This window comes from Crinia signifera, chromosome 11, assembly GCF_055691185.1.
Source record: "Crinia signifera chromosome 11, ASM5569118v1, whole genome shotgun sequence".
Classification (NCBI taxonomy): Eukaryota; Metazoa; Chordata; class Amphibia; order Anura; family Myobatrachidae; genus Crinia; species Crinia signifera.
This window is the reverse complement of record NC_139227.1, coordinates 1485475-1503289: the sequence shown is the minus strand read 5'-3', so window position 1 is coordinate 1503289 and position 17815 is coordinate 1485475. Positions and strand designations below refer to the sequence as shown.

The following is a 17815-nucleotide window of genomic DNA, read 5'->3' as shown; positions in this document are numbered from 1 at the left end:
CTAGAGATACAGTACTGCTGTGTTGTGTCATTGTTCAGCCAGGAGGAATGTCTATCATATTATAGCCAGGAGTCCATATACATAGTATCTCTAGAGATACAGTACTGCTATGTTGTGTCATTGTTCAGCCAGGAGGAATGTCTATCATATTATAGCCAGGAGTTCATATACATAGTATCTCTAGAGATACAGTACTGCTATGTTGTGTCATTGTTCAGCCAGGAGGAATGTATATCATATTATAGCCAGGAGTTCATATACATAGTATCTCTAGAGATACAGTACTGCTATGTTGTGTCATTGTTCAGCCAGGAGGAATGTCTATCATATTATAGCCAGGAGTTCATATACATAGTATCTCTAGAGATACAGTACAGTACTGTTGTGCTGCGTCATTGGCCATCCAGGAGGAATGTGTAACATATTATAAGAGTCCACATACAGTACATAGTATCTCTAGAGATACAGTACTGCTGTGTTGTGTCATTGACCAGCCAGGAGGACTGTGTATTACAGTAAGGGAGCTTATTGGAGTAATCAGTACATAGTGTCTATGGAGACACTGCTATGTTAGCCAGGAGTCCGTATACATAGTATCTCTAGAGATACAGTACTGCTGTGTTGCATCATTGGCCAGCCAGGAGGAATGTGTATCATATTATAGACAGGAATCCATATACATAGTATCTCTAGAGACACTGCTCTGTTGTGTCATTGGCCAGCCAGGAGGAATGAGTATCATATTATAGCCAGGAGTCCATATACATAGTATCTCTAGAGATACAGTACTGCTGTGTGGTGTCATTGGCCAGCCAGGAGGAATGTGTATCATATTATAGCCAGGAGTCCATATACATAGTATCTCTAGAGATACAGTACTGCTTTGTGGTGTCATTGGCCAGCCAGGAGGAATGTGTATCATATTATAGCCAGGAGTCCATATACATAGTATCTCTAGAGATACAGTACTGCTGTGTTGCATCATTGGCCAGCCAGGAGGAATGTGTTACATAGTTACATAGTAGGTAAGGCTGAAAAAAGACTTGCGTCCATCTAGTTCAACCTGGTATAGATATCCATTGCTGATTTGGTAGGTTCTGGTATTTTACAGACAAATTATATTTCTTATTTGTACCCATGGATGTTTTTCTCCAGTAAATGTTTGTCCAACTTTGCCTTGAACGCATTTAATGAGCCAGCCATTACCACCTCTCTGGGAAGAGAGTTCCAGAGTTTGACTGTTCTGACCGTAAAGAAATTCTTTCTACTAGCTGAATGAAATCTTTTTTCTTCTAATCTATACTCATGCCCTCGCGTCCTAGATTCCTTTCTAGTAGAAAATAGGGTGTGTGACAGTTCCTTATATTGGCCCTTGATATACTTGTACATGTTGAGCATGTCCCCCCTTAAACGTCTCTTTTCTAATGTAAATAGTCCCAAATTGCTTAATCTCTCCCCGTAGCTTAAATTCTCCATTCCCCTAATAAGCTTTGTTGCTCGCCTTTGGACTTTTTCTAATTCTATGATGTCCTTTTTATAGTGTGGGGCCCAGAACTGTACTCCATACTGTAGGTGAGGTCTCACCAATGCTTTATATAGTGGCATAATTACCCTTGAGTCCCTAGTTTCCATTCCCCTCTTAATACATGCCAGAATTTTGTTGGCCTTTTTTGTAGCTACATTACAATGGGCACTACATCCTAGATTGCTGTCTATTTGGACTCCTAGATCCTTTTCAAGTATGGAATTCCCCAGTTCCTCTCCGCTAAGGTTGTAACTTGCACACTGGTTGTGTCTCCCAAGGTGCATAACCTTACATTTATCTACATTGAACCTCATCTTCCATTTTTTAGCCCACTCATCTAGAATTGCAAGATCATTTTGAAGCATGGTGACATCTTCTGGTGATTTGATGACTTTGCTAAGTTTTGTATCGTCCGCAAAGATGGATACATTGCTGAGTAACCCTATCCCAATATCGTTAATAAAAATGTTAAACAAAATGGGCCCCAAAACCGAGCCCTGGGGCACTCCACTTAGTACCGGTATCATATCTGATACGGCACCATCAGATGAGGTGTATCATATTATAGCCAGGAGTCCATATACATAGTATCTCTAGAGATACAGTAATGCTGTGTGGTGTCATTGGCCAGCCAGGAGGAATGTGTATCATATTATAGCCAGGAGTCCATATACATAGTATCTCTAGAGACACTGCTCTGTTGTGTCATTGGCCAGCCAGGAGGAATGTGTATCATATTATAGCCAGGAGTCCATATACATAGTATCTCTAGAGATACAGTACTGCTGTGTGGTGTCATTGGCCAGCCAGGAGGAATGTGTATCATTTTATAGCCAGGAGTCCATATACATAGTATCTCTAGAGATACAGTACTGCTTTGTGGTGTCATTGGCCAGCCAGGAGGAATGTGTATCATTTTATAGCCAGGAGTCCATATACATAGTATCTCTAGAGATACAGTACTGCTGTGTGGTGTCATTGGCCAGCCAGGAGGAATGTCTATCATATTATAGCCAGGAGTCCATATACATAGTATCTCTAGAGACACTGCTGTGTTGTGTCATTGGCCAGCCAGGAGGAATGAGTGTCATATTATAGCCAGGAGTCCATATACATAGTATCTCTAGAGACACTGCTCTGTTGTGTCATTGGCCAGCCAGGAGGAATGTGTATCATATTATAGACAGGAATCCATATACATAGTATCTCTAGAGACACTGCTCTGTATCAAGTGTCATTGGCCAGCCAGGAGGAATGTGTATCATATTATAGCCAGGAGTCCATATACATAGGATCTCTAGAGACACTGCTGTGTTGTGTCATTGGCCAGCCAGGAGGAATGTGTATCATATTATAGACAGGAATCCATATACATAGTATCTCTAGAGATACAGTACTGCTGTGTTGCATCATTGGCCAGCCAGGAGGAATGTGTATCATGTTTTAGCCAGGAGTCCATATACATAGTATCTCTAGAGACACTGCTCTGTTGTGTCATTGGCCAGCCAGGAGGAATGAGTATCATATTATAGCCAGGAGTCCATATACATAGTATCTCTAGAGATACAGTACTGCTGTGTTGCATCATTGGCCAGCCAGGAGGAATGAGTATCATATTATAGACAGGAATCCATATACATAGTATCTCTAGAGACACTGCTCTGTTGTGTCATTGGCCAGCCAGGAGGAATGTGTATCATATTATAGACAGGAATCCATATACATAGTATCTCTAGAGACACTGCTCTGTTGTGTCATTGGCCAGCCAGGAGGAATGTGTATCATATTATAGCCAGGAGTCCATATACATAGTATCTCTAGAGATACAGTACTGCTGTGTGGTGTCATTGGCCAGCCAGGAGGAATGTATATCATATTATAGCAGCCAGGAGTTCATATACATAGTATCTCTAGAGACACTGCTCTGTTGTGTCATTGGCCAGCCAGGAGGAATGAGTATCATATTATAGCCAGGAGTCCATATACATAGTATCTCTAGAGACACTGCTCTGTTGTGTCATTGGCCAGCCAGGAGGAATGTGTATCATATTATAGCCAGGAATCCATATACATAGTATCTCTAGAGACACTGCTCTGTTGTGTCATTGGCCAGCCAGGAGGAATGAGTACATGCATGACTTTTACACTATATTCTTCCTCAAACGACCATTTTAGAAATCCATGAATCTACAATACAGTTATGTGGAGCTGTGGAACTGGAACCTACTGTATGCTGTATAGCCAGTACACGCAGCCTTGCATTGTGTTATTAGCTTCAGTGATTTGCCAACAGCCTTCTCCCCCAGCTAACACATTATTATCTCCTAGATGTTGATGAATGTTTGCGCTCAGGAATGTGCGGGGACCCTGGCATTTGTGTCAATATTCCAGGATACTTTAAATGTGAATGTCAACCTGGATACAACAAACTGAAGCATAGACCACTGTTATGTGAAGGTGAGAAACATGGGCGAGCTTTTGGCTTAAATGTGGAAATCAAAATACATATAATTGACTAGAATACATTTGCTGCATTATTCACATGGCCGGACTTTAATCCATGGAGCTTTGTGAAAATGAACAGTGGATTTGGGGACAGTGCACCAAGCATAGTCTAATGGAGTAGAGAAATGAAACCCAGGCCTGAAATAATCAATATTTGTACTGAATTTATAACGCGTATAGCGCTTACCCATCGCTGCATTGAATCCATTTCAAGTCATGTGTTCATTTATAAAACGTTTACCTACCTACAGTATATTGTAAGGATTTCATTCACCAAATGACTGTAAACCATCCAGGGCACATAGTGTTCCCATTGCTTTACAACACTGCCAGGCATGTTTGCATGTTCTTTATTTTATGTCTTAAGAAATTCCATTCTCACTTACGCTTCAATATAGAAAATAAGATTGATGCTTTTGTGAGTAATTCTGGTATAGGTTCATTTCAATACAAATATAAAGCTACATAAATATAACAATGACAATTGTAAAGTGTTCTATGTGGAAATCACCACAGGACAATGGAGAGCTGCGTGTGTGTTTTTAACTGTTAATAAATGAATTCATTAATATAAGGGAGTGCTCTCTGCATTCTAGACTGGTTTCCCCCTAACTCAGCACTGTCCCCAAATTCAAGTATCACCAGACATTTCTACAGCAGGACAGTAAAGTTTCTAAGGGTTCCATTTATCAACATTAAATTTACTAAATTTACTAAAATAATGTGAAAAGGGTATTTTCCCACCCTTTTCACAATATGTTAGTATCCGCTAAATGCAGGGCTTTTGGTGCAGTTTTTATGGACACATAAGTTGATCCCTGTGTTAAAAAGGAAAAATTCATACCTCCCCTGGGTCCGTTGATTGGTGCTTCGGTGAATGCTGCCATTTTTTCAGGCTCCCTGCTGCTCTGTGACCCTCGGCCTGGTAAAGTAAAGCTCACTCTGCAGCACTGGTGGTTGCAATAGCAGGAAGCCCCGAAGACCGCCATTGCTGCATGAGCCGAACCCTGGGAGGAGAGTATAATCAGCTGTGGTGAGGGGTTGCAGTGCAGGATGTGCCAGTTGGGGGGGATTCCAATCCTGGGCTCAGACAGACCGGGGCCCAGGACTGGAGTTTATAAGGTATGTTGTCAGAATCAAAGTTCAAACTTCCTTTGAAGCAATGTGGAGGTTGAGTAGTGCAGCCAGCGCTGCAGACGGAGGACTCACCAGGCATTCCAGATGTTCCAGAAAGGGAAGGGGGGCCCTGCCTATTTTGCCAGTCACAGGCCCAACAATTTCTGATGGCAGTCCTGCTAGTGAATAAGAAGTCATCTCCACCCTCTGGTCTAAATACCATACATGGCAAGAACTGATAGACTTGCAGTACTAAAGCCTTCATTACTAAACAATATATTGCACTGATTAAAAGTAAAAACAAAGCCTCCGACCACTGCAATTGTGTGAGCCACTTTCCAGAGATTTCTCGCTGCCTTAATGTCGGCTCCCTGTTGTTCAGCCTGTATAGCTGGAGCATTGCTGGTCTCACCTCTGAGGATAACCATTTCTATGTCAAGGGCACCTTCCATAGTATATACAAATGTGTCAGGACCTTGTCTAGGCTGAAGCTGGTACATTGGCAATTTCCAGGCTCTGCATTCCTCTAAGACTGCTCAGCAGATAATGACATTATTATGCAGAAAGCTTTATAGCTTCTCCGTGGGCTGCAGGAGCAAAATGATAAAACGGACTTTCAGAAAAGATTTGTATTTTCTTTTATTGCACCGTTTACTTGAGATTTCCTGCTAATCTTACGCAAGAAACAAAAATATACGTTTTTTTTTTCCATTTTGAGAAAGCCGGAACTGTGTTTATACACAAACCGTACAGGAAAGAAAATGACACAGTAATTTGATATTTCTTTTCTTGATGAGTTTATAAATGATTCATGATGATGATCGTGTAACTGAGGTTGAGTGGTGGTGCAAATGTCTCCCAGATGTCATAAGTCTTAGCAGTTTGTATGACTTGATCCATGGAACAGATGTACACAGCAGCAGGGAGGACAATTAAATTGTATACATGAAAACAGGCGGACACTTCCGATTTGCGGAATTATGTGCTGTGCTATTGGAGAATCCGGAAAAGGGAGATACACAGTTTTATAACCAAACATAAGTAAGCTGGAAGGGATGTACTGTATAGTGCGCATGTATTTCTAATTGTCACCAAAGTCTGTTTAAGTCACAGAAAATAATGACCATAATTTGCAAAAATGAATATACGTATTACATGATATTCTCCCTAAGCTCCTTGCATCATAGAGAACCAGCTACAGTATGCTCCAGTTATGGAACTCTTTACTAATATATGTAGACCGTATTTACATACTTTCACATTGTGAGATGTCTGGAGAGAAGAAGTAGGTGGGAGGGGATGGGGCCCGGGCTGGTCAAATTCAGCCCTGCCCATATGCAGGGAAACACTGTGATTGGGCCAAATTTGCATATAGGAGTGACTAAAATAACATGACGTCTGCCAGGCTTCAAAACATTATGGGAACATTTACTAAGAATACGAAAATTCGTATTCTTAATACGAATGAATACGACTGGCATCGTCATCGTATTTCATTTACAAATTCGTATTGTGGAGGGAAATTTACAAAGCAGTCGTATTTGACTGCTTCCTATTTTCCAATGGCCTATATATTCGTATTTTTTTTTATACAAATTCATATTTTAACATACAAATTCGTATTGGCAGCCTGCACGGATCATTCAGATCTGTGCAGGCTGCAGTGTAAAATAAATAAATAATATAAAAAATCGACGTGGAGTCCCCCCCATGGCCATATCCAGCCCCACGCTCAAAGAGCCGGTCCTGGTTTTAAAAAATCAGGGAACAAACTGAGTAGGGGTTCCATATATTTTTTTAAACCAGCCCCAGGCCCAAGGGTTTTTTTTTTTTTTTTTTAAAAGCCAGCAAGACTGGCGAAACACATCATATGTACCAGCTACAACAGTCTCTCCTTGATGTGCAAACGGTCGACGTTCTGCTGATTGAAGGATCATTCCCAAACAAGGACCCAGGAACCCAAGTTCCTATCTACAAAGCCAGCCATCATATTGGGCCTAGGAACTCCTTCTGGATACCAACTCCACTCCAGGAACTCCATGCCCCAACTGGGCTAATATTGAGATCTACTCATAGTGAGTGTTTGAGATGACTTCCAGAGGAGGAGACTGTTAAAAGGTCATATGGTCAATTTGGGACCCAGCAACAATCAGCCATCTATGTGAGAGACTGTACCACTATGTGCCAATTCATGGTTATTATCTATTCTAGTGTTTTTTTAATGATATATTATTTAAAACATTAAGGGGGAAATTTACTAAAGAAAATTTGTAAAAAAAATAGGTGTATTTGTATCCAGAAATACACTTATTTTTGAAATTTACTATCCTGAAATTATGTCTATTGGTAGTCGTATTGATGTTCTATCAATACGAATACGAATTGACGTATTTTCGGGATAGTCAGGGGGAAATTTACTAAAGGAAATTTGTAAAAAATAGGTGTATTTATATCCAGAAATACACTTACTTTTGACATTTACTATCCCAAAAATACGGCTATTCATATTCGTATTGACAGCACATCAATACGAATACGAATTGCCGTATTTTCGGCATAGTAAATGTAAAAAATAAGTGTATTTCTGGATACAAATACAACTATTTTTTACAAATTTCCTTTAGTAGATTTCCCCCTTATAAGTGTTAATATATTTTATGAAATTCCCAAGGTTTTTTTTTTCATTTAATTGCTCTTCAATATGCGCTGTGTTCTTTTGTTTTCTGTTTTATTCATTCCTAGTGGGAACGACTCTCCCATTTTTCACACAGCAGCTAGGAGCATTTACCCACTCCAGCTCCTGTAGGTCCCTTAGGGGAACATCTATTCAAGATGTAGTTTGAAGATGTTTCTCATCAATTGTTAGATGTTTTCTTTCCGTTTTCATCTAGTTTAAGTCCAGGCTACGGTTATGACACTTATACTTTGTAGACTCCCACCATGTCCTCTTCCTTTGCCGTGTAGTACACTGGGCAAGGTGAAAGATCCAGAAAGTGTGGCACTTTTGAGAATAGATCTCTACTTATTCCCATTTATGTAACTGCTTGGGTGAAGTTTCTACTGCCATTGACAAACCAGGTGATCTCCCCAACACCGTCCCACTGAAATACCATAAGACACTTAAATACTTGTTGCTATTACCTACACGCTCACATCTCTCTTCTTCAATCATGTCTTTGGGGGAGATTCTCTAAACTAAAATGCGGTAAAACCTCCGTTATCGGGTTTTTACCGCATTTTGGGATGCTCTAAGCATCCCCCGCCGGGTTACCGCAACGGGGGGCATCGCCAGAAAAATCTGGCGATGCCCCATAAAGCCTTTTGGCTTCTACCACGACCCACCGCCGCCCCGGGCCGACCCACCACCATCTCCCAACCCACGGACAGCTCTTAATGCAAGAGCTGTCCTTTGCCATAATTATCACACATATTAGAGCATATGTGATAATTATGTATGTGAAGGGCAGTGAAGGGGCAGAGCTGGGCTGCGGATGTTAGAACATCCCGCCCACTGTCACCATCTTACATCCACTCTCAATCCCACATGGCACTCTTTAAATCTGATTCACTTTGGTCAGCTGGCAGTGAAAAGCTTTACTTTCTCACTTTCCATGAGAAATGGAACTTTCTGGTCAGCATAGTCAAATTAAGGTAGGGGCTCAGGGGATACTGTTTCCTGGGCCCTCCTCGGTAAGGGGCCCCCTTGATAGAGCACAGTGATATCACTAGCTCTTCCTCTTGTGCTGCAGTAGAAATAGGATGCAAGAATGCATGCAGCACAGTGTGCAGTGCAGAGTACCCAGCTTCTAATCCACCCCCACTATGTGTCTGGGTAAAGTGTTATTTAATGAGGGTGTAAAACCCCACTGGCACTAGGTATGGCATACCTGCAGTCACTGTGTATAATGCATCACACTTACTTTCCTCCGGCTGGTCATGAGTAAGGCACAGGTACCAGGGGGTCCCCTGAATAATCAGGAGTTTAATTGCAGTTGCATTGTGGGAGTGGACTACAGGTGTCAGTGCAGCGCAGAAAGAATTGGGCGCCAGGCCACATCATAACAAAGCAATAAACTGTTTATTTAACATATAGCCGGGATATAGCGGGATAAATTCTGAACACTATCCTCCGGCACACAGCATAATGGTTACATTAGATCGCGTATCACACCAACTCCTCCAGCACATGAATCGCATCAGTTCCAGTACATCAGGGCACCTCCTCCAGCACATCACTTATCATGCCAACTCCTCCAGCACATGAATCGCATTGGTTACAGTACATCAGGGCACCTCCTCCAGCACATCACTTATCACGCTAACTCCTCCAGCACATGAATCGCATTGGTTACAGTACATCAGGGCACCTCCTCCAGCACATCACTTATCACGCCAACTCCTCCAGCACATGAATCGCATCGGTTACAGTACATCAGGGCACCTCCTCCAGCACATCACTTATCACGCCAACTCCTCCAGCACATGAATCGCATCGGTTACAGTACATCAGGGCACCTCCTCCAGCACATCACTGATCACGCCAACTCCTCCAGCACATGAATCGCATCGGTTACAGTACATCAGGGCACCTCCTCCAGCACATCACTTATCACGCCAACTCCTACAGCACATGAATCGCATCGGTTACAGTACATCAGGGCACCTCCTCCAGCACATCACTGATCACGCCAACTCCTCCAGCACATTTTCCGTATCGGTTACATCAAGGCACCTCCTCCAGCACATCACTGATCACGCCAACTCCTCCAGCACATTTTCCGTATCGGTTACATCAAGGCACCTCCTCCAGCACGTCACTTAATTGCAGTGGCATAAATATGGCGAATAGCAGTTTATACCAGGGCATCCTGGGACCAGTAGTGCTACACATCACAGGTTAATGTCTCTCATACATAACAAGGACTCTTGTCAATGGGGGGCTACACAGCATGCCGCGTGGCTTCGACCACTCACCCAGATACGTCCTCGCCTGAGACTCACACCTGGCACTCTTCTAGGGCACCTCTACAGGTGGGCATCACCCTCTCACTGGACTCTGTGTACTGCTGCTCTCACACTGCGATCTCTCTCTGTGTCAGGTGCCTTGCTGGGACTGGCAGCACTCCCCACATGTGCTGTGAGGGGCTGCATTCTCCTCATGTTACTCTGCAGTAAAGCACCCACATGTGCTGCTGCTCTCTCCATAGAAAGGTGCAACCCATGGCTGCTGTTTCCAAAGCTGGGGACCATGGAAATGACAGCTAGCCATTCCATGTTCCCAGCCGAGATGCATCCTTCCCCTAGCTTTTCCTCCTCACTTGTGCTGAATCTGCTACTTTCTAACGACACTTCCTGTCTTCCCCTCTGCAGGAGGCTTACATGTGATCACTGCCTGATCCCCAAACTTCTCCCAATCAGTGCACAGGAAATAGCCCTAGCTATGCATGATAAAACTGAATAGTATTAACTCTGGCAGTACCAGGGTATTACAAGGGCATTGGGGTATAGGCCCTGATTTTGACTAGCAAACTCACCCGTACGTTTGCACAGTGAGCTTCGCTTATGCGCATGTGTAGAGATTCTATGCGGGCACCTTCAGAGACTTGCATAGTCTCTGAGGAGCTCGCCAAGAGGGGGGCGTGTAGGAGGCAGGCAGGGGGTGTTTCCTACGGTTACATGGCGTACCCACCAAAACGCTGCATTTCCTGGGCGTCCCCATGAGAACGGGGACAGCCACCTTCCTTCCTGGGGTGGGCCGCTGACGTCACCAAATGTTCTTAGAGCAGGATGCCGCACATCTGAGTCTGCAGAGACTGACAGAGAGTTGTGAGCACTGCAGAAATCATTCAGTGGTCGCCTATCATTGTATAATATCAGTCCCGCACGCAAGCCGGCAGATGGATGTTTGTGCAAAACATCCCATTCCCAGTGCGCAGGGTATCCTCGCTGGGCGGGGCAGAAATATACCGCTGCTTTGCGAGCCAACCAGAATCAGGGCCATAGTGAGCAACACAAATAAAGATCCCTGTCCCAGTGTCAGTAGCACAGATGCTGCAGCTTCTTACATGTCAGAACATACATTATATATATATGCAGCTTCTTACATGTCAGAACATACATTATATATATATGCAGCTTCTTACATGTCAGAACATACATTATATATATATGCAGCTTTTTACATGTCAGAACATACATTATATATATATGCAGCTATTCTTACATGTCAGAGCATACATTATATATATATATATATATATATATATATGTTCACAATAAAAAAATTGAAAGATGCGCAAACACCAATTGAGAATGTCCGTAGTTTTGTCTCAGAGAGACTACAAGTCCCAGAAATAAGGAAGGGAAATTCTTTCCTCTCTTCCCTAGCACTAGAGTCCGTAATTGGGACCGGCTGCTTCTTAATGCCCGTGAGGGCTCCTGGATCCACAGGAATAATTTGTGTCTAAAATAGAAAAAAGAAGCGCTCCATAGTGCAGATTATCCTGACAAGAAGTTTTATTCTTTAAAAAAGTTCCCAAGGTTCAGACAACAAGGGTCACGTACCACAATAGGCGGTATCAGTACCGCACATTAAAAGCATAAATCACAGTGTCTCACTGTTAGTTGGAGCGGTTACACTCTCCTCTCCGTCTCCGTCTCACTCGTTTGAATGACGCCAGGCCACGCCCCTACGCGTTTCGTCACTTCGGACTTCGTCAGAGGGCTGGCCTAGCGTCAGTCAAGCACCTCCATATATCCTGATCTTAATTGGATGATCTCCAGATACTGTGTTCAATTACATTGATTTAAACAGTTGACATCAATTCCACATGATCGGTTACTATGACCGCAGTTGCACATATATTTCTCATAGAACTTCATTTAAAACCACAGCATAATACGATATATATAAAATGACAGGAAAACTTATTTAAAAGAAAGTTTTTCTAGCAGCATAGAATACACACATAAAAAAGACATAATTCCATATAAAAATAATGTTTCATAAAATACCTTAGGTAGAAAAAAGACAAAGACAATAAAAAGGACCCATATATCAGTAATTAGCAGCAAACAAGATAATTGCTATAGCCCAAATCTGGCTCTTAATTCAATCGACACCTGTGTACCAAGTCGGAATAACATAAAAAACAATTAAAAAACCATATAACAATAATTCGCAGCAAAATAATTGCTAAAACCCACATCTGGCTCTTAATTTAATCCACATCTGTGTATAAAATCGGAATTATTTCAGAGTATTAGTCCCACGGCAAAAGATACGGTAATCACATAAATCTTAAGATGTCTCTTATTTAATAAAGGGAGTAATCTCCAATCCCTCGTTAAGTCCCTGTGGGTAAAGCGTATTTAGTGTTACTATCCAATAAGACTCACGTTTGGTTAGCAGTGCGTCACGGTCACCTCCTCGTATATCGAGAGTGACGTGTTCCAGACCTGTGAACTTCATATTTTTCGGGTCACTTTTCTGACATGTTTTAAAATGCCTGGGTACACTGTGATTCTCTACATTATTCTTAATATTTCGATAATGTTCGAGAATTCTGATTTTTAACGAAAAGACAGTTAAAAATCAGAATTCTCGAACATTATCGAAATATTAAGAATAATGTAGAGAATCACAGTGTACCCAGGCATTTTAAAACATGGGACTTAACGAGGGATTGGAGATTACTCCCTTTATTAAATAAGAGACATCTTAAGATTTATGTGATTACCGTATCTTTTGCCGTGGGACTAATACTCTGAAATAATTCCGATTTTATACACAGATGTGGATTAAATTAAGAGCCAGATGTGGGTTTTAGCAATTATTTTGCTGCGAATTATTGTTATATGGTTTTTTAATTGTTTTTTATGTTATTCCGACTTGGTACACAGGTGTCGATTGAATTAAGAGCCAGATTTGGGCTATAGCAATTATCTTGTTTGCTGCTAATTACTGATATATGGGTCCTTTTTATTGTCTTTGTCTTTTTTCTACCTAAGGTATTTTATGAAACATTATTTTTATATGGAATTATGTCTTTTTTATGTGTGTATTCTATGCTGCTAGAAAAACTTTCTTTTAAATAAGTTTTCCTGTCATTTTATATATATCGTATTATGCTGTGGTTTTAAATGAAGTTCTATGAGAAATATATGTGCAACTGCGGTCATAGTAACCGATCATGTGGAATTGATGTCAACTGTTTAAATCAATGTAACTGAACACAGTATCTGGAGATCATCCAATTAAGATCAGGATATATGGAGGTGCTTGACTGACGCTAGGCCAGCCCTCTGACGAAGTCCGAAGTGACGAAACGCGTAGGGGCGTGGCCTGGCGTCATTCAAACGAGTGAGACGGAGACGGAGAGGAGAGTGTAACCGCTCCAACTAACAGTGAGACACTGTGATTTATGCTTTTAATGTGCGGTACTGATACCGCCTATTGTGGTACGTGACCCTTGTTGTCTGAACCTTGGGAACTTTTTTAAAGAATAAAACTTCTTGTCAGGATAATCTGCACTATGGAGCGCTTCTTTTTTCTATTTTAGACATATATATATATATGTGTATATATATATATGCAGCTATTCTTACATGTCAGAACATACATTATATATATATGCAGCTTCTTACATGTCAGAACATACATTATATATATATATATATGCAGCTATTCTTACATGTCAGAACATACATTATATATATATATATATATATATATATATATGCAGCTTCTTACATGTCAGAACATACATTATATATATATGCAGCTTCTTACATGTCAGAACATACATTATATATATATATATATATATATATATATATATATGCAGCTATTCTTACATGTCAGAACATACATTATATATATATATATATATTTATATATGCAGCTATTCTTACATGTCAGAACATACATTATATATATATATATATATGCAGCTTCTTACATGTCAGAACATACATTATATATATGCAGCTTCTTACATGTCAGAACATACATTATATATATATGCAGCTATTCTTACATGTCAGGACATACATTATATATATATATATATATATATATATATATGCAGCTATTCTTACATGTCAGAACATACATTATATATATATGCAGCTATTCTTACATGTCAGGACATACTATATATATATATATATATATATATATATATATATATATATATATATATATATGCAGCTTCTTACATGTCAGAACATACATTATATATATATATATATATATTCTATGTGTATTTTATGGTTGTTTAAGTTGTCTTTGTTCTGCTACAAGAAAACTTTATAAAATAGGTAAAGCTATAAGCAGAATCCAGCCATAATTAAATAATTATACTCAATGTAATATACAACATTGATTTACATTTAATAGACACAGTCAGTATATCCCAACAGCAGGGACAGATACCTAGCAGCAGTATAATTAGGGACAGATACCTAGCAGCAGTGTAATTAGGGACAGATACCTAGCAGCAGTGTAATTAGGGACAGATACCTAGCAGCAGTATAATTAGGGACAATACCTAGCAGCAGTGTAATTAGGGACAAATACCTAGCAGCAGTGTAATTAGGGACAATACCTAGCAGCAGTGTAATTAGGGACAGATACCTAGCAGCAGTATAATTAGGGACAGATACCTAGCAGCAGTGTAATTAGGGACAGATACCTAGCAGCAGTATAATTAGGGACAGATACCTAGCAGCGGTGTAATTAGGGACAGATACCTAGCAGCAGTGTAATTAGGGACAGATACCTAGCAGCAGTGTAATTAGGGACAGATACCTAGCAGCAGTGTAATTAGGGACAGATACCTAGCAGCAGTATAATTAGGGACAGATACCTAGCAGCAGTGTAATTAGGGACAGATACCTAGCAGCAGTGTAATTAGGGACAGATACCTAGCAGCAGTATAATTAGGGACAGATACCTAGCAGCAGTATAATTAGGGACAATACCTAGCAGCAGTGTAATTAGGGACAGATACCTAGCAGCAGTATAATTAGGGACAGATACCTAGCAGCAGTGTAATTAGGGACAGATACCTAGCAGCAGTATAATTAGGGACAGATACCTAGCAGCGGTGTAATTAGGGACAGATACCTAGCAGCAGTATAATTAGGGACAATACCTAGCAGCAGTGTAATTAGGGACAGATACCTAGCAGCAGTGTAATTAGGGACAGATACCTAGCAGCAGTGTAATTAGGGACAGATACCTAGCAGCAGTGTAATTAGGGACAGATACCTAGCAGCAGTATAATTAGGGACAGATACCTAGCAGCAGTGTAATTAGGGACAGATACCTAGCAGCAGTGTAATTAGGGACAGATACCTAGCAGCAGTATAATTAGGGACAATACCTAGCAGCAGTGTAATTAGGGACAGATACCTAGCAGCAGTATAATTAGGGACAGATACCTAGCAGCAGTGTAATTAGGGACAGATACCTAGCAGCAGTATAATTAGGGACAGATACCTAGCAGCAGTATAATTAGGGACAATACCTAGCAGCAGTATAATTAGGGACAGATACCTAGCAGCAGTATAATTAGGGACAATACCTAGCAGCAGTATAATTAGGGACAATACCTAGCAGCAGTGTAATTAGGGACAGATACCTAGCAGCAGTGTAATTAGGGACAGATACCTAGCAGCAGTGTAATTAGGGACAGATACCTAGCAGCAGTGTAATTAGGGACAGATACCTAGCAGCAGTATAATTAGGGACAGATACCTAGCAGCAGTATAATTAGGGACAATACCTAGCAGCAGTGTAATTAGGGACAGATACCTAGCAGCAGTGTAATTAGGGACAGATACCTAGCAGCAGTGTAATTAGGGACAGATACCTAGCAGCAGTGTAATTAGGGACAGATACCTAGCAGCAGTATAATTAGGGACAGATACCTAGCAGCAGTGTAATTAGGGACAGATACCTAGCAGCAGTATAATTAGGGACAGATACCTAGCAGCAGTATAATTAGGGACAATACCTAGCAGCAGTGTAATTAGGGACAAATACCTAGCAGCAGTGTAATTAGGGACAATACCTAGCAGCAGTGTAATTAGGGACAGATACCTAGCAGCAGTGTAATTAGGGACAGATACCTAGCAGCAGTGTAATTAGGGACAGATACCTAGCAGCAGTATAATTAGGGACAAATACCTAGCAGCAGTATAATTAGGGACAGATACCTAGCAGCAGTGTAATTAGGGACAGATACCTAGCAGCAGTATAATTAGGGACAGATACCTAGCAGCAGTGTAATTAGGGACAGATACCTAGCAGCAGTGTAATTAGGGACAGATACCTAGCAGCAGTGTAATTAGGGACAAATACCTAGCAGCAGTGTAATTAGGGACAATACCTAGCAGCAGTGTAATTAGGGACAAATACCTAGCAGCAGTGTAATTAGGGACAATACCTAGCAGCAGTGTAATTAGGGACAGATACCTAGCAGCAGTATAATTAGGGACAGATACCTAGCAGCAGTGTAATTAGGGACAGATACCTAGCAGCAGTATAATTAGGGACAGATACCTAGCAGCGGTGTAATTAGGGACAGATACCTAGCAGCAGTGTAATTAGGGACAGATACCTAGCAGCAGTGTAATTAGGGACAGATACCTAGCAGCAGTGTAATTAGGGACAGATACTTAGCAGCAGTATAATTAGGGACAGATACCTAGCAGCAGTGTAATTAGGGACAGATACCTAGCAGCAGTGTAATTAGGGACAGATACCTAGCAGCAGTATAATTAGGGACAGATACCTAGCAGCAGTATAATTAGGGACAATACCTAGCAGCAGTGTAATTAGGGACAGATACCTAGCAGCAGTATAATTAGGGACAGATACCTAGCAGCAGTGTAATTAGGGACAGATACCTAGCAGCAGTATAATTAGGGACAGATACCTAGCAGCGGTGTAATTAGGGACAGATACCTAGCAGCAGTATAATTAGGGACAATACCTAGCAGCAGTATAATTAGGGACAGATACCTAGCAGCAGTGTAATTAGGGACAGATACCTAGCAGCAGTGTAATTAGGGACAGATACCTAGCAGCAGTGTAATTAGGGACAGATACCTAGCAGCAGTATAATTAGGGACAGATACCTAGCAGCAGTGTAATTAGGGACAGATACCTAGCAGCAGTGTAATTAGGGACAGATACCTAGCAGCAGTATAATTAGGGACAATACCTAGCAGCAGTGTAATTAGGGACAGATACCTAGCAGCAGTATAATTAGGGACAGATACCTAGCAGCAGTGTAATTAGGGACAGATACCTAGCAGCAGTATAATTAGGGACAGATACCTAGCAGCAGTATAATTAGGGACAATACCTAGCAGCAGTATAATTAGGGACAGATACCTAGCAGCAGTATAATTAGGGACAATACCTAGCAGCAGTATAATTAGGGACAATACCTAGCAGCAGTGTAATTAGGGACAGATACCTAGCAGCAGTGTAATTAGGGACAGATACCTAGCAGCAGTGTAATTAGGGACAGATACCTAGCAGCAGTGTAATTAGGGACAGATACCTAGCAGCAGTATAATTAGGGACAGATACCTAGCAGCAGTATAATTAGGGACAATACCTAGCAGCAGTGTAATTAGGGACAGATACCTAGC

At 41.2% G+C, this 17815-nt stretch overlaps 1 protein-coding gene across 2 annotated transcripts in view; it reads left to right on the top strand.

Annotated features, from left to right (window-relative positions):
- The window catches only part of LTBP3 (latent transforming growth factor beta binding protein 3), a 158311-nt gene that overhangs the window by 79139 nt on the left and 61357 nt on the right, over positions 1-17815 (top strand). Inside the window, exon 14 of one of the 2 annotated variants that reach the window (XM_083164803.1) lies at positions 3854-3982. The exons of the other annotated variant lie outside the window; for it this stretch is intronic. Coding sequence (XP_083020929.1) covers positions 3854-3982 — 129 coding nt within the window. The remainder of the gene's footprint in view (positions 1-3853; positions 3983-17815) is intronic. 2 annotated transcript variants of the gene reach the window in all.